The sequence below is a fragment of the Colias philodice genome, chromosome 2 (genome assembly GCF_061535455.1).
Source record: "Colias philodice isolate Cphi_HAF_F1 chromosome 2, ilColPhil1 Martin Lab GWU primary, whole genome shotgun sequence".
In the NCBI taxonomy this organism is placed as follows: Eukaryota; Metazoa; Arthropoda; class Insecta; order Lepidoptera; family Pieridae; genus Colias; species Colias philodice.
The window spans coordinates 4,955,615-4,972,959 of NC_143087.1; the positions used below are offsets into that span (position 1 = coordinate 4,955,615).

General features: G+C 34.0%; 2 protein-coding genes across 2 annotated transcripts; both read left to right on the forward strand.

Annotated features, from left to right (window-relative positions):
* The first annotated feature begins 4,312 nt into the window (after positions 1–4,312).
* LOC149490384 (angio-associated migratory cell protein) lies at positions 4,313–7,816 on the forward strand. Its single transcript, XM_089703665.1, has 4 exons — positions 4,313–5,187; positions 5,879–6,053; positions 6,603–6,719; positions 7,412–7,816. Exons 1-4 carry the CDS (start codon positions 4,552–4,554, stop codon positions 7,726–7,728), a joined length of 1,245 nt encoding a protein of 414 aa, XP_089559791.1. The 5' UTR covers positions 4,313–4,551; the 3' UTR covers positions 7,729–7,816.
* A 435-nt stretch (positions 7,817–8,251) lies between these two features.
* mnd (L-type amino acid transporter minidiscs) lies at positions 8,252–15,404 on the forward strand. Its single transcript, XM_089703655.1, has 5 exons — positions 8,252–9,125; positions 10,610–10,828; positions 12,890–13,160; positions 13,334–13,658; positions 14,752–15,404. The coding sequence occupies exons 1-5, from the start codon at positions 8,843–8,845 to the stop codon at positions 15,142–15,144; spliced, it is 1,491 nt and encodes a 496-aa protein (XP_089559781.1). The 5' UTR covers positions 8,252–8,842; the 3' UTR covers positions 15,145–15,404.
* Positions 15,405–17,345: the final 1,941 nt, after the last annotated feature.

Here is a 17,345-nt window from a genome sequence, read left to right on the forward strand (position 1 = left end):
CAACATCCGTATTATGGCTAGCCTACCTTGCTAGCCCTTGATTGTAACTGCTACCAATGCAGGCATTGCTCTCGTGTTGTCCACAGTTGTGCGAGTGCAAAAATGAAGAACAGAGCTCGTGGGGAGCTATGTCCAATGAATCTGTGTTAAGATTATGACAGAATAGGACAGTTAGCTGTGGATGCGAAGACAGGACATTACTTTATTCATCCGTAAACACGCGAGGCAGCCACGGACAGCGATATAGCAAGAACTAAAGTAGCAAAGTTTAGTTCGCTTACCAGACTTATATTTTAAAAACCGTATAGTCTGTACCTACTGCATTTCATTTATTGCCCCCCCCCCCCCTCAAAGCAAAGAAATGAACAGTCATTTGGCAGAGCTTTCTCGTTAGGGTAGGGTTCCAAGTAATATCTAATAATAAGAGGCTTTTGTTTGGATAGATTGACTTTCCGTTATTTATCCTCTATCCTATGTAACTCAACAGTCAGTATTCTCAGTATTCGTTGAGTACTTAAACGTTTTACGTAAATAGTTGTATATAACTTTATTATACAATATAATAATCCTGGTGTGATGACAAGAAACTTGTCTAACAAACGATTATCCTAATCCCTCAGCGATTTATTGTTTGAGCCCTGAAGAAAAATCTCATGGGTGCAATAATGAGGTCAAATGGGTTGAAAAACGAGTCAAATAAATTGCCTACAAGACCGGGCAACTAAAATAGGCCTATGAGAGGTCAAATATACGTAATCAATCGTTTGAAATTTGAAATTTGATTTTGAATCAATCGTCATTTGTTACATTCAATCGCTTTGCGATTAAAAAATCTCTTCCGATGTTTTTATATGAAAATTGGTCGGCTAGTGCCATTGAATGATGATACCAAACATACCGTTGACACAAGGCTTGGTGACAATCCTCGAAACCACCGCCACAAATCATCTGCGAGATGATATTGTTCCGACTCGCCTTCCTTTGTTGTGAATAGGCTTTACATTGGTAAATACGATTTGTTCAATTCCAATTTCCATAATTGGTAAACCAATGGTGGTTCCCTGATTCCTGAAGCGTAAACTTTTAGGATACGAAGTATCAATTTCATGCGCCCATTATTTGACGTCTCTAACCTTTATTGTATTTATTAGGTCATATTACTATACTGCCCACTGTGAAGAAGATTTCAAAACCTTTTTTCTACCTACGTTAGAAGAGTGAAGATCCGATACGGTCATATCCAAAACTTCTTTCGTGGGTCCTCGTTGACGAAAGCAAATATCTATGATCATTTTAATGATCAAACCTTTGTATATTTGCACCAATCGCCATCAAAGCCCCGCGAGGGCTGATATATATTTGCACCATGTCTCCGTGAGGTACTGTTGTAGTCAAAGCCCCGCGAGGGCTTATATATATTTGCACCATGTCTCCGTGAGGTACTGTTGTAGTCAAAGCCCCGCGAGGGCTGATATATATTTGCACCATTTCTCCGTGAGGGACGGTCGTAATCAAAGCCCCGCGAGGGCCGATATATATTTGCACCATTTCCCTGCGAGCGACAGCTGCGCGAGGGATGTTTGTAACTAGAAATAAGTAGGGCCTGCCAAAAAATGCTTAAGAGACACCCTGCGAGGGTGGATTTGACCTGGTTAACCCCTGCGAGGAGTAGTGGCCACATTTATGTATTCTGCTTCGAGCAAGAATACACCTTAGTGCTAATATAAAATTAGCGCTAATATAATAATCATTTAAATAATATAGCAATTAACAAGGTCCTTTAACTTATTTTCCAATGTTAGCGACAACTGTCCAGGATGAATTAATAAGAATTGATTTGACAATGGTAATTAGTTATTATGTTTATATAAAAAAGAACTAACTATTTAATAAATTCATAATTCAAATCAATTCACTAAATTTTAAAATGAACTTCGATTCATATTTATTTTTGTTCGTGCAATCGATGTAACATTGTTGCTTTATATCCGTTAACATTCCTTACGAACGCAACCATACCGTCGTAGGACGTTATATTTAATTGCACAAAATAATCTCCACTCACCCGCAATTTTTTACTTTTTGTCAAGGTGTACAAGTTTATAATATTATTCTAAAACGTTAGAAGTGAATTGTAAATCCTTTAAATAAATGTATCTAAATCTAAGTTCAGTAAACCAAAGAATTTAATTGTAAAATTTTGGTACTTACTCGTTTAAACAAAAAAGTTGCATCATTTGAAACATAGGAAACGTAATTTTCAATCAAATTAGCCGTGTGTAATATGTCTATTTTCACATAAAAACGGATCAGAATAATACTCATAAAAGGACACGTATAGACTACGGATAGTTTTGAATGTGTGGTACATTCATGGTACGTATCTACTATACATGAGCGAATTCCATCATTATTCAGTTGAGCGGTAACTCCCGTACGATTTATAAAATAATATCACAACATGTTCTGACATGTCGTGACTTCTTGGAGCTGACTCATCTCGTTCGATAATTTTTAGTAATAAACTATTATAGGAATTCCGAACCGTTCCTAGCGATAACGACAATGTAATAAAGTCGTAGCAATGGATTGTATGCCTGTAAAGCTTTGAGTTGGCTCATATCCATACTAAGTAGGTATTAATTGTAATTTTTCCAAGAAAAATTCACTTGTAACCTTGTAATAAAAACACATTATTAAAAATGAAATAAATAATTAAAAATATCTATATACAAGAGAGGGTATTTGATATATCTAGTAATATCAAATAATCACAAAAGTAATATTAACGATTCGAGTAAAGCCGAACGGTAACACCGTTAAAATAGCTTTACTCACAGTATTAAAAATTCAAATATTAATTAGTACATATTGCATAATGAAATATTTCAAAAGAAAAGTTACTATTTCAAGTAAAATGTAACGGTTGTATCGTTAATTTTAAATATCTTTATTCATGCTATTAAGTATTTAAGCATATTGAAAAAATAAACTATTGCTGAAGGATTCATTAAAAACCTCAGCATTTTAAATAAAGTCCAACGATTATACCGTTGACTTTAAAGATTTTTACTCATTTTTAAGTAAAATATTATTAGAATAGATGTAAAAATAACTCACTGTACCGATCCGACGGGATACACTTTTTAACACTTTTAGCACTTGCTTTAAGCAATACTTAATAGCACCAAGGTTGTAGTCTTGTAGACAACCTTCTCGCGGCGGAAGCTAGACGCCAATGAAAAAACATCCAGCGCCCGCACATTATCGTGCGCCCCGCCACCTGGTGGAGAGGTGTGCGAGAGAGATAGCATATATACAACGGAAAGAGAGGGCAAAATAGGCGGAAAAAGCTAGGTGCCTTCTCAATGAAGTAAGCTTCAAATTACGGTCAAGTGTTTAATTAAATAATTCATTTAAATTCTAGGTTTTTAACCGACTTCAAAAAAGGAGGTTATCAATTCGACCCCTATGTATGTATTATTGTATATTTTCAGAAATACCCAGTTTTTGGATATGTTAATCTATATCAGCTTCTAATAAAGACCCTGTGCCAAATTTCAAAAGTGTTTGTATGTTTGTCCACGCATATCATTATTCTCCAAAAGTATAAGTAAGATCTAAATATATTTTTTTGTTGTACTAGATATTGTTCAATTGATTTGAAACCATAACATCTCTTCGTCGGAGCTGTCTATGATAGCGCGATGTCAGTCCAAGCATGAAAACACGTCTGTTAAATAAAATCCGCCTAGGCGGTCCGCCGCGGTGGACGCAGGAGCAAACAGCGCGTCCATTAGAGACGGCCCGTTGCGATGCGACCCGCCCCGATCCATCTCTAATGGACGCCTAGCATTGAAGTTTACACAGGAAGTTTACAACTTGTCTACAAAAGATCTGTGATTGTGTCTGTGATCTTTCTGTAATGAAATGTCTGTGGAAGTGTCATTACCTCTTCCATTCAACATAATGTACCTTCATCCTGCATCAATCTTTAGGCCACTCTCCCATTGCGATATGCATAGGCGATTCAAGTATCCTGCAAGTCTCGGAGACTAGTCACCGCGGAATATCTCACATACTTTGTACCGGTAGCGTAGTGTGCGAGCCTAAATACAAATGTATGTGAGATACTCCGAGGCGACTAATCTCCGACGACTTGCAGGATACTTGAATATCTCCTGTGGGCTGTGCGTATCGTAATGGAAGAATGGCCTTATAGCTTCTAAACCACGCGAGTGTGCGTGAGATGGATGACTTTGACATTGGTCTGACAAAAGTCACGACAACACACTTGACAGTTGACACTGTCACCAAAAATTATCAAAACAAAAGCGGACTGCGGCAGGCATGTGATTATTTTTCTCTTTCAATTGATATTTATCGAAAATAAAAAACTAAATTTACGGAATCATATTTCAAATATATTTACAATTTTCTATTACTTGAAAGAAGTTTCTGTCCAACTAGCTTATTAGTGACTACTTTTTAAAAGAACGTTTATTTTGTGAGGTTATTTTTGAAGAAACTAAGTAATTATTTTTAATATCAATGAAAATGAGGGTTCACCAAGAAGATACACCACCCTCATCTGTTAATGGTGATGAAATTATGGGAATGGATGGTGAAAATGAAGATGAACTCATTTATTTGGGAGAACTGGACGAGATTCAGTTTGATGACGAAGAAATGGTTGACGATCAAGAAGAGGAATACAATGATGTAGGTATGGAAAGGCCTGAAGACCACGCGGCAATGGTTTTCGATAAACATACAGGCTCAGTTTTTTGTTGTGATCTTCATCCAAGTGGAAAATTTGCTGTCACTGGAGGAGAGGATGATAAAGCCTATGTATGGTCTGTAGAAACTGGTCAAATAATCATGGATTGTACGGGTCATAAAGATTCAGTAATTTTCGTTGGCTTTAGTTTTGATGGGGCTTACTTAGCCACAGTTGATATGTGTGGCTTAATTAAAGTTTGGAAGTGTAATTTAGAAGAAAATCAGCAGGAACCTTGGCTTGTGGCATTTGAATATGAAGCTGATGATCTCAGTTGGGGCCTTTGGCATTTTGGTGCGAGGGTCCTCATATGTGGAGCAGTAGCTGGTGACATATATGTCTTTAAAATACCATCAGGAGATACTAAAGTTCTACAAGGACACAATATTAGAACTGAATGTGGAAAGGTATTACAAATTTAAATATATTTTTTATTTTATTGCTTATACTTGTATATTTGTCAAGCACAGCTAATATTCAAGAAAAGTATATCTTGTGCGTGGAAAGAATTTTACATATTTTGAGTAAATTTACATATTATATTAGACTAGCTTTCCACCCGCGGCATCGCCTGCGCAGTCAAAGAAAAACCCGCATAGTTCCCGTTCCCGTGGGATTTCCGGGATAAAACCTATCCTATGTCCTTTCTCGGGTATCAAAATATCTCTATACCAAATTTCATGCAAATTGGTTCAGTAGTTAAGGCATGATTGAGTAACAGACAGACAGACAGAGTTACTTTCGCATTTATAATATTAAGTATGGATTTATGAAATAACATATTTATTGAAAATTTTGCCATGGAATTAATGAATTAACCATGCTGATGGATAGTGTTCCTTTATTATTTAATTATAATAATTATAATAACCTTTACAATTATTTACACACTAGCGGTCCGCCCCGGCTTCGCCCGTGGTACATATTTCGCAATAATAGATAGCCTATGTTCTTTCTCAGGGTCTAAAGATTATCTGTGCCAAATTTCATCAAAATCGGTCCAGTAGTTTATGCGTGAAAACCATACATACATACAAACCTTTCCTCTTTATATTATTAGTATAGATTATCAGAAAATAAATCAAAAATATATTCTAGATATACCCCGATGGTGTGAGGCTTGCTGCTGGCTATGAAGACGGAGTTGTTAAGATCTGGGATCTTAAGACAAATGCTGTTCTTCATCAACTGCCTGCTGGTATGCATGAGAGCCGCGTCACAGCACTCGATCTACATCCTGAGAATAATCTTTTGGCATCCATTTCCACAGATGGTAATAAAATAGTTTTTATTATAATCAACATAATATTACTTTTTTCTGATATTTTCTTAGGTGGTAACTAGCTACGTCTCTCTGTCATTAATATTATCGCAAGTTCATGTAAAGCAAAACCTTTAAGCTTAGCATAAATTAAAAAAGGGTGTGCCCTGAGCATACGTGTCAGAAGTGAAACTTTTATGTCGCCTTACTTCATAACGTGTCGGTATGGCGACCTTGAAAATTTACTCTCAATGCGGCAAAAAAAATATTCACTTCAAAATATAACACAACAAATGCATAAGCATTATTGATTTGACATGTACATAATATGTTTTTATAATATTAAAAAATAGCAATGAAAGCAATATTACATGGTTGTTACTGGATAGTCTTTATAAAATATCTATTCCGAAGTATTACAAAGACCTTATAAAGAGAAGCTTAAGGATACATTGACTTTAAACATACAAAAAACATGTTTTGTTCTATATTTTGTCTAACAGATGCTTCTATATAAGCTAAGAAAGTATACATGTATTCTAAAACTTGATTCTTTTACAGGGAAGGTGTGTCTAACTACATCCAATAATGGGAAAGTGGTTGCACAACTTCAAGCTGATAATGATTTAGAAACTGTTGCTTTTTGTCAAGATACACAGCTCGGATATTTTGCTCTTGGTAATAAAACTTTGATATACAGCATAATAAATATGAATGTTACATTTTAAACTATTAAGACAATGGTTCGTTAATTTAAGGATGAAGGAGTATACATTACATAAAATATTCGTATGAATAATTTGGAAGAGCCAGATCAGACATACCTCTTTTTGGCTTTTAACCAATATCAATCCTTACTTTAAAAAAAACAGATGTATACAATACATTATTTAAAAAAATAAATAAATTATAGCTTCTAGATTGTAATAATTGAATTAATTGATCTTATACCTGCTGATCTGACAGACTATATTATGTCTTACCGCTAACTATAATATGTGTAAATTTTAAATAGTCGTTAAATTTTCTTAATTTTCATTTTTGGCAGAATTTCTTTCTTTTCTACTCCTGACAATATAAAGTCCAGATGTTTACGCGTGATGCCGTGAGTCGTGACCAAGGGCAATCGAAATCCATTTTTATTTATAGAAAATGTTTTATGAAATACTGTAATCCTCATTTTTGTTTATTTAGTGTAGTAATTATAACTTAGTATGTTGTTTTTTAATATGAGAAAAAATATATGTAATTTTTAATGAAAATAAGTCTAACTACGAGGAAAGTACAGTAATTTTTTTTTAATAAAGTCACAGAATTTATATCAACAATACCACCCATAATGTGTTTTATATGCTTATTATTATTTTTAGGCACATTAAACGGATCCGTGACAATATGGGATACAGCAAGACAAATGGTTCGTCATTCCTGTGCCAAATCTGAGGAAGATGTATCGGCTGGCGTTACGAAAATGATATGGGTTAAAGAAAATCTTCTTACTGGTTGCCTCGATGGCTCCGTAAGATTTTACGAAGGAAGATCTGGTGAAAGAAGTGCTATGTTAACTGGCCATTGGTCAGAAGTACTAGATTTGGTACACAATGCCAAGGAAAATATTATATTAACCACATCCGACGATGGCACCGCAAGGATATTTAAATATCCAGTCAAGAGCGACAACGACTAGTTTACAATGGTTATATTATATTATGTTACTCTATTTTATATTTATACCCAATAAATATTTCTATACAAAACGATTTTTTGTTACATAGTTAACTTTAACCGATAGGTACGTTAAATTTTCCTTTTATTTTAGCCTATATTGGGTGAGGTTGATTGATCTCCGACCATCAGCCTGTCAATGACCTTTTGCAGTGATGCTATAATAATTATATCCTGTGTCTGTCTATTGTTTATCTCATAGCTTTAATGTAGATATCAGTGAATGAAGACACGTGTTATCAGAGCTGTCTGTCAGGATAACTATTACTTTTAAAAAGTATGCCATCCGTACACGTGGTGTAGACTTTAGAGGGGAGTGAAAGAGACAAATAAAACCCGTTGTTCAAACTTGGCAGTGAATTCTTACGCTCTTCTCTATGGTTAAAAATGAACTCTATTTATAGGTGTTTAGAGTTTTAAATGCATAAACCTGTCATCGTTCTAAAGCCTTTTTCGTCGTTGAGTCATACGGCTGTATACCGTCGGAGCCGTGGTTATGTGAAAAGTACATTGAATAGTGAAGTGGGGTCGCATATCGGAGAACGTGTGTTGCGCGCCGTGCCGGCCTTCGATCGCAACATGAGTTATAATCACTTTACGAAATTATTTGCCATTATATTATTATTTCAATAATTTTAAAACCACGTGTTCGTTTTAAAAGTATTAATGAACATTTCAAACATATTTTGACCTACATATTTTAGAATATATTAACCTAGCTACGAATGATAATATAGGTAAAAAACGCGTGAATAATTATTTCAAACGGTGAACAGTACGCAACGTGTTATCAGCTGGTGTTCGGTGGTCAAGCGGTTTCCTTTTTTATTATTATATCTAACTAATAATTAATTACCATAGAACAGTTTTATGGTGTAAATTGCACGTGGTGTTTCCCGCGGTGGTTTAGTAGTGTGATGCAATGTTTGCATGACGGGTCATCAGTTTCGGTAGTAGAATACAATATGTTATTATTTTCAAATAAAACTGAGTGCTCGTAAAAATAAACTGTTCAAATTTGGTGATCAGAAAAAGGACTATTTAATCTTCCTAGTGCAACGCAATAATAATAAAAAATGGCAAAAGTATCCGCATCGGAGAGTTTAACGCCGAAGGTGATGGACAGCGGTGAAGGCGGTGGGAACGCTGATGAAGAACCGAGGGAAGGAGTTCAATTGAAGAAAGAATTAAGCTTGGTCAATGGAGTAGCGATCATTGTTGGAGTAATTGTAGGATCGGGAATCTTCGTCTCCCCAAGCTTAGCCTTGAAATTCGCGGGCTCAAAGGGTATGGCCCTTATTATTTGGGTCCTTTCCGGTTTCCTGTCAATGATCGGGGCACTGTGCTACGCGGAATTGGGTAAGTGTTTGAAAAACAAATTATCACCTTATAGGCATTGAGTTAATATGTATTACGTAGAACATGTATCTCAATGCTTATAGGTTTAAAATATAGAACAATCGGTAACCTACCTGTAACTTACTAATTTAAGTAATTTAGCTATAATTAACACAGTATAAAGTCATGGTAACAAGTTATGTTTTAGTCGAAAACAAAATTCAATATTATTATATTAGTAAATTAGTAATGTCCTTTTTGAGTAATTTTTTAATACCTTCTTACAATGAGGACGCGACACCTCCCGACTGTCTGCGACCTTACTGCATTGCAGTAGCGCAAAAACTCAACAGTTTCTTGCGACAGGTTGTCTATTTATTTTTTCACTTACATTATTTGTATTTAGATCGATGTATCTTTTTTACTAGGTATACTTAGTTACTTAACTAGCTATAAAATTAATTTTTTTCATGAAAATGTTCACGACTGGTTTCTTCTGCGCTCGCAATCCAAATCGAAATTTTCTCACGCAATCTTTGAGGATATTTCAAACAGCGCCAGGAAGCATAATATTGTGCCAGATGCCGCAACTTTCAAAATTAAAGAGAGAAATTTACGTTAAGTTTAAGTTTTAATATATAGGTTAAATTTATATTATAAAGCTGAAGAGTTTGTTTGAACGCGGTAATCTTGGGAACTACTGGTCCGATTTGAAAAATTATTTCGGTAGATAGCACATTTATCGAGGAAGGCTATATAATATCATCTTCATCTCGCTAAGACCAACAGGAGCGGAGCACTGCGGGTATACATATAAATATGCAAATTCGAACAAGATAAATAGTAGTATTACATATTAATATTTCTCACAGACCTTATAAGAATTTAACTTGATTTATCTCTGAACCAACCAAAACGTTATTTTTCCAATACTACCTATAATACCTTTTTGGTACTTATTACAAAATAGGTTTCACACATTATGTTCGATTTGCTAATCGATCAGCGCTGGCGCATTAAATTATATCATTTCCTTATATTTACCACTCGTTCTTGTCCGTGAATTGTTCACCACATTATCTAGTTAAATAAATATTAAATTTATCTGTTATTTTATAAATGTGATGCATGAATTTGCTCCGCTAATCAAAACCCATAATATATTATTTGTGTATGTAACACAGTAACTAGGATATCTTCATTTTCGAATAATTGGATGTTTATGTTGTTTATTGAGTAAATGATAAATTGATCACGTCCATTAATAGTACAAATGAATCCTATCTACTCTAGAGTACCACTACGGTACTCCGTACTACTACCGTAGCTGTAGTTGTATACGTAGTATATTATTATTAGTCTGTGGCTGTAGGCATTTGTTCAAAAAAGTGGTTAGATATAATGTTGTACTGTGTGCTCAGTAACTAAAACGAAACTTCGTATGTTATTGGCAATTAAGTCCATGTAATCTCATAAATTTATAATGGACCATTTCCTACTTTCAGGTACAATGATCCCAAAGTCCGGCGGTGACTACGCGTACATTGGAGAAGCATTCGGGCCACTTCCAGCTTTCTTATATCTGTGGGTCGCGTTATTGATCTTAGTGCCTACTGGAAACGCCATCACGGCACTTACATTTGCACAGAACATTCTCAAACCCTTGTCACCAGCTTGCGAACCACCTTCAGATGCTGTTACGTTAATTGCTGCTGCTATAACTTGTAAGTAACTCGAATTTATATTTTAACTAAGTCGATCTTAATTCAAGACAAACCTATTTTCTTTGTATTCAAAGCCTCATTCAGAAGTCTAATTGAAATTTACTTCATTGTGTATATTTTTTTCATATTTCACATATTTTCACGTAATGTTATTAAATTATTATTATTTTTGTAACTTAATATTGTTATATACTTACAATGTACGATAAAGAATAAATAAATATTAAAAGCACTGTTTTCATGTTAGTAGTTTTAAGGAGTGTAGGCTAGGAATAGACATTGTTAATAAAGAATAGCTACATTTTGTCAAATAACGTGGCAACGAACATATAATTACCAGATCTACTAAAAATATTCACATTTTCTATTTATGTATATCTACGTTATTCAGATCATGTAGTATTTTAGTCGAATTAATGAAGTTAAGGATGAAATATTTATACAAAACTTTCTACTGTATACATGAGTTGTCTGTGATTTTAGTAGTAAGTTTATATTTACCTATACATAAGCGTTTTAAATTTAGTATACGGTCTACTAAAAAGGGAAAAAATTAAGCCAATCAATATTTTTCTTATTGGATAAATAATATGGTTTAACAATACCTAAGTATTGAAATTCACTTAGTTACTTAGTTTTTTGTTTAAGTTTGGGTACCTACTTTTTCTCTTTATTCACTGAGTTAAAATTTAAAGTCAATTGAACTTTTTACTTTTTTATTATGGTTCATCCTACGCAGAACCGTCACAGTCAAATTAAATATTGCGTAAGAAACAATCGATATCTTTTTTTCTTTATAAATTAAACGAACATGCCTGGAAGATTCTTGGAATGCAAGATATTATTATGCATTACCACATGCAGTGCGACGTTTCGGAGAAAACATTTTTAAGTATTATTATTTTGAGTATATGTAATTGATATCGAATTACACTACACGTGGTTAATTTGGACTGTGAATAATGATTGTCTATTATTTTTACACCTTGTAGAAATTATAATTTATAATCTTCTCTGATTTCGACATTATGGAAAGTGTACGGTAGCTATGACGATTATACCATCTGCATCGGCGCGTCGCGTCGTTTATTTGGCACAAGTGAGTTCAAGAAATTCCGTTAGTAAAACTCAATAGATCAAGTTTATTATAATTTCGTATGACAAAAGTACCATGTTCTATATAAATTCATTTCTTTCCTGCTGCATCAAGTTTCGCCACACCAATCACTCAATTTCCGGTTTTGGTCACATATATGGTAACACAAGTGGCAAGTGTTCAAAAGAAATATGCTGAAATATTGCAAAAACTTACACGGGGCAACGAACTCACTTTATATAATTACTTAAACATAAATAAGGACGGTATCACTACAGTTATTTTGGTGCGACAATAACGCTATAAACACGCTATAAAGTATGAAATTAGTACGTCTTTATTTAAGTAGATACGGACATTTGTACGTTACAGGATAAATAGCAACAATTGGATAACAATAACACGTAATATAATAATAAGTTATTGGACAAAGCATGTGTCATCGCAGGGCCGTGGAGGACTACGTCTTTAAACTCGCAATGGCGACATAGTGCTGATTGTGCTTGACAGGATAATGAGAGCTTCCTCCCGTATCTCACTGTCACATAGTGCGAAAATATCCTACTGATTGTAGTAAGGACACTTAATGATATCATGGATGGTATTCATCAATTATTGTTACCGAAATGGAGAATGTTTAAATTTTATTAATTTTTTTACGACATTTTACAATTTATTTATAAACTATGTACTTACTTCGTAAATAAGAAACAGACAACTCAAGTATGGCAGGCTAAGTTAATTTATTGTCATGAGTTCAAAAAAAAACAAACGATACTTCGAAATACCATTGATACAATGAAACATCAGTTATGTTTTAAACTTCTTTTATTTTTAATCTTATTAAATCGTATATCTGTACCTATCGTCACTGACTTTTTGTGCGTATTATTTCAAAGATAATTATGGATTAAGGGAATGGTTCCTTCGCCCACTAACTAATTATTCAATTGTTTTCGTTTCAGGCCTTCTAACAGCCATAAATTGTTACAATGTGAAGTGGGTGACGCGAGTACAAGATTCCTTCACGGCGGCAAAAATTTTGGCGCTATTGGTCACATTTTTTGCCAGCATTTGGTACTTGTTTTCTGGAAACACCCAGAATTTGGAATCAATGATGCAAGGGACCACAACGAATCCAGGGGACATAGCCATCGCTTTCTATACTGGATTATTTTCATACTCTGGTTGGAATTATCTTAACTTTGTAACTGAAGAATTGAAAGACCCATATAAGTAAGTGTCCTTACTTACTTACTGTACTTCTTTTGAATTTGAATCGTGTTAGCATCATTTTGAAAACCATTCTTTTTTTCTTTCATGTATAACAAAAAAAAATGTTTATCAAAAACTATAATTTATTAAAATTAATTATGTTATGTTAACTATATTTTTTATTTTTCTTTCAGGAATTTACCGAAAGCAATATGCATATCAATGCCGGTAGTGACATTAGTGTATGCGCTTACAAACGTGGCATTTTTCGCTGTTCTCACAAACGACGAGATAATGTCGTCCGAGGCGGTGGCCGTAACGTTTAGTGAGAAGATCCTTGGTGTAGTATCCTGGATCATGCCACTATTTGTAGCGCTGTGTACATTTGGATCACTTAATGGAGCTATTTACGCATCTTCCCGTCTATTTTTCGTCGGTGCCAGGAACGGACACCTACCATTAGCGATCTCCTTGATAGACATTCGGCGACTTACTCCCGTTCCATCTCTTATATTTATGGTAAGTTCCATATAAAAATGCTAAAGCTATTGAAATAAGTATCTTGGTTGATTGATTACTTCAAAGTAAGAAAAAAGAGCACGCTGTAGAAAATAGAAATCCTTATTCATAGAAATTAAATTGAAAAATAGTATCGCCTCTATGTAACTTTATGGTCGTATTTAAAAGTTAATAGTCTTAAGGTATGATAGCGTTAATACTATACATGCACATTGCACATGCGTCGATACGGCAATGAGAAAATGCTTATAACTGGAAAAACTACTGGCGTATTCCTTCGAAAAAACTAATAAGACTATTTTTTTCTTGATTTGTGCGTTGTACTTTATAAGTACTTTTAATTTTCCCAAATACTTTTTCAATTATCACTTAACTACCAAGGCTAATTAATAATTGAATATTGGTTTTAAATCGATAAGAGCTTTATAGTTCGTACACACACTTGTACCTAATAATATTGGATTACTTATTAACCAAATATCTTAATCTAAAATATGTTTAGCTAGCTATCCGCCCTTGGTTTCGCCTGTTTTGTCTGAAACACTATCTTTAATCTAAGCATACATACACAAAGCGACTTTGTTTCATACTATGTAGTGATAACGGTATTGAAATTCTTACTTCTTGATGTAAATCTTAACTTAATTATTTTGAAGGTTAACGATTGTGACTATTTACGTTCTCATGTTATACTTTACTCTTATTAATATTTTTAATTTATAAGAATCGTCGTTCCAATTTCAAGACAACCTAACTACGTTTAAATTTTTTAATAACTCATATTATCGGGTAATAAGTAAGCGAAAAGCCTTCCATACAGTCGTATCCTGACTAGGTATATCTTCACTGTTCTATGTATTATCAATTTTGATTTAGGCTTTAGATAGATCATGAAAGTTTAATGCTGGAAAACATCGATAATTTCCGGTCCCTAGTTACAGAAAGGTTAAAGTGGTATATTATCATCTCTCCTTAATCATTATTATTTATTACACACGACAAATTTTTCACACACCTACCTCTAACAATCACTTCTGTGGCCAAATGGAAATGCATGAATCACAATTTTAAACAAACACTTTTTTCTTTCCAGTGTCTGGTAACCCTCGTGCTGTTAATGTTTAACAACGTCGAGTCGCTGATGGTGTACGTGACAGCAGTAGAAGCTATATTTATATTCTGTTCGATCTCTGGCCTATTGTGGATGCGATACACGCGCCCGAAACTACAACGACCAATACGAGTGAATTTATTGCTCCCAATAGTGTTCCTCATAATCTGCATATTCTTAGTTGTATTTTCGTGCTTCACGCATTTCCTCGAAGTAGGTATTGGTGTCGCTATTATAGCCCTCGGTGTACCCGTTTATTGGGTATTCATCATGTGGCAAAACAAACCAACGTGGCTTTTAACCGCCTGCAATTCAGTCAATCTCTTCTGCTCAAAAATGTTTTTATGCCTCCCAGAAGACTCCAAAGAATTATGATCGATCTGAGTTCAATACTATGGGCTGTGTGTATGTATTTATTTATACATTTTTAATAACGCCATTAATTGTAATAAGTCATACAATTATGTAGATCTGTTTAGATAATGAAAACAAATGCTTCCTAAAGTTAGTGTTAAGTTTATTTAGACAATAATTTTGAAAGAAAAGGACGTTTGCAACTTGCAACTGTATTTTTAAGTAGGTATGATAAGCTTGTATTGTCAATTAATAATATAATGCTTTTTATGGAAATTCTATATGTATATGCTTTTGATTTTGCCCATTACCTACTTTTAAAAACTAGACCTAGTTGTAATATGGCGTACCGCGTACCTTACAATTTTTTTTATGTAAAATGTTAGACGTAATTAAAAAAAACAACTATGCAATAGTCAATTAATTTTTACACTGATATCTTTAAGATGTAAAGTTTATTCACTACTGAATATACTACAACAATATTTAGCATTTGTAATTACTTACAAATGCTAAAATTACTACCGTACTTTGTTTTTTATGTTTCTCATTCAGACATGACAATAAATATACCTATATTTATTTCGCATTTCGCACCCAATATTTCACTAGATTTATTATCGTTACTAAAATTGAAATAAGTAGTTGACTCCCATTGGATGTCAAAATCAGGAATGATGTCCACTTCGATGCTAACCAACCAGTCTATACTATGTAACAGCTATCTGGTGGAATCGCTATTTTCCTATCATTCATCGAGCGATGTATGTTAACTCTTTCTCGCGCAAGCCATGGATTTAATAATACCCAGAAATAATAGGATTAAAAGGGAAAACTCATTTAAGCGTGTGAAACCGCGAGACGCTACTAGTATGATCTAAAGAAAATTGTATTACAAAACTAAGTTTCCCAGAGATTTTGCGTTATATTTTCATTAGGCGTGTGTATTTAGATACTTGAATTTCGTTATCAATTCAAAAAAGTAGGTATGATTCACGCTACACCGTGCCCAAACAAATGAAACAATATTCATCGACATTTCAACCACATTTCAACGTTGTGCCCCGGCCACAGAGAGGCCCCGGCCGAGCCACGGTCAGGCATAAATCACTTCAGACAAAAAGTAGCTATGCAATAATATGTTTGATCGAGCCCCGGACGGGGCACGGGCCACGAACCGGTCGCGACACGGTGTAACGTAAATCATCCTTTAGGGATTCAAATAATTCTCCCCGTTTATACCTATACGTAGTTACCTATATGTTTTAACAGCTAAGTAGCAGCATTTTGAAAATCAACACAATATTATTGTTTAGTTTTACCTTGTGCATAATCACCCCTTACACAAGTCAAATTGCAGATTCTGAACTAATTATTACTAGTAAACATTTGGGATTTTACGATAAAGCAATAATTATATTTTCTGTCATGCAACAGTCTACTGTCTTATCTGATGATAAACTTTAATTATATACGTCTACTATGGTATATTAATGGGATTGTCTTTACCTCACCCCTATTGTGTTTGTTTCTCACATATTTATTTTCTAATCAAAGTAGAAAGTAGATGGAGCAAGTGGTCTAGAGATTATCCTTTAGGTATATCTTTATTCTTTACCATAGATATTTGAAAAATTAATTATTCCTCTCGCGATGTTATGAAGCAGAATTATAAAATAAAGCAAAATCAGGAAATTTGTTTCGAGAATAGAATAAGGTTTCAATAAGGATTTGTGAAACCAAGCGTAAGTTGTTTTACTGATAACTGAATAGTCACGTAGTCACGACTCAATGCTACACGACGGTACCTACAAAGAAATCAATTTAAAATCAATAAATATCCCGATTGTTTTCTTGAAAACAATTTAAAATACCGTTTAAAAAAGTAATACTAACATAAAAACTTATTTTAAACTATTGTTAGACACTCAAATTAGTTTTATCATTTATGATTGTTTGGTTTAAAGATTAGATAAGTCCCTGATGGACCATTTTTCATTACATAATTAAAACGTAGAAGAAAAGTTTGACTATAAGTATTCTTTTAAATATGTTCTCCATTACATACGGATTCAAATAAATATATTTACGTACAACGCGTACGTAATCTGGTTAGTTACTTAAAAATTACATATTAACCTTTTGCTACTGCTGTTGCTATTTTGATCAGTGCAGACTAGGTAGCATATTCATTGCATTAAAAAGAAAATGCGTTCCAGTAG

What these genes read in the sequence shown, in the direction of transcription:
- LOC149490384 (XM_089703665.1), top strand. Translation starts at nt 4,552, where the DNA reads ATGAAAATGAGGGTTCACCAAGAAGATACACCACCCTCATCTGTTAAT. An exon ending in TTAGAACTGAATGTGGAAAG is followed by an intron (nt 5,188 to 5,878) that starts GTATTACAAATT and finishes AATATATTCTAG; the next exon opens with ATATACCCCGATGGTGTGAG. An exon ending in GGCATCCATTTCCACAGATG is followed by an intron (nt 6,054 to 6,602) that starts GTAATAAAATAG and finishes ATTCTTTTACAG; the next exon opens with GGAAGGTGTGTCTAACTACA.
- mnd (XM_089703655.1), top strand. Translation starts at nt 8,843, where the DNA reads ATGGCAAAAGTATCCGCATCGGAGAGTTTAACGCCGAAGGTGATGGAC. An exon ending in ACTGTGCTACGCGGAATTGG is followed by an intron (nt 9,126 to 10,609) that starts GTAAGTGTTTGA and finishes TCCTACTTTCAG; the next exon opens with GTACAATGATCCCAAAGTCC. An exon ending in TTCCATCTCTTATATTTATG is followed by an intron (nt 13,659 to 14,751) that starts GTAAGTTCCATA and finishes TTTTCTTTCCAG; the next exon opens with TGTCTGGTAACCCTCGTGCT.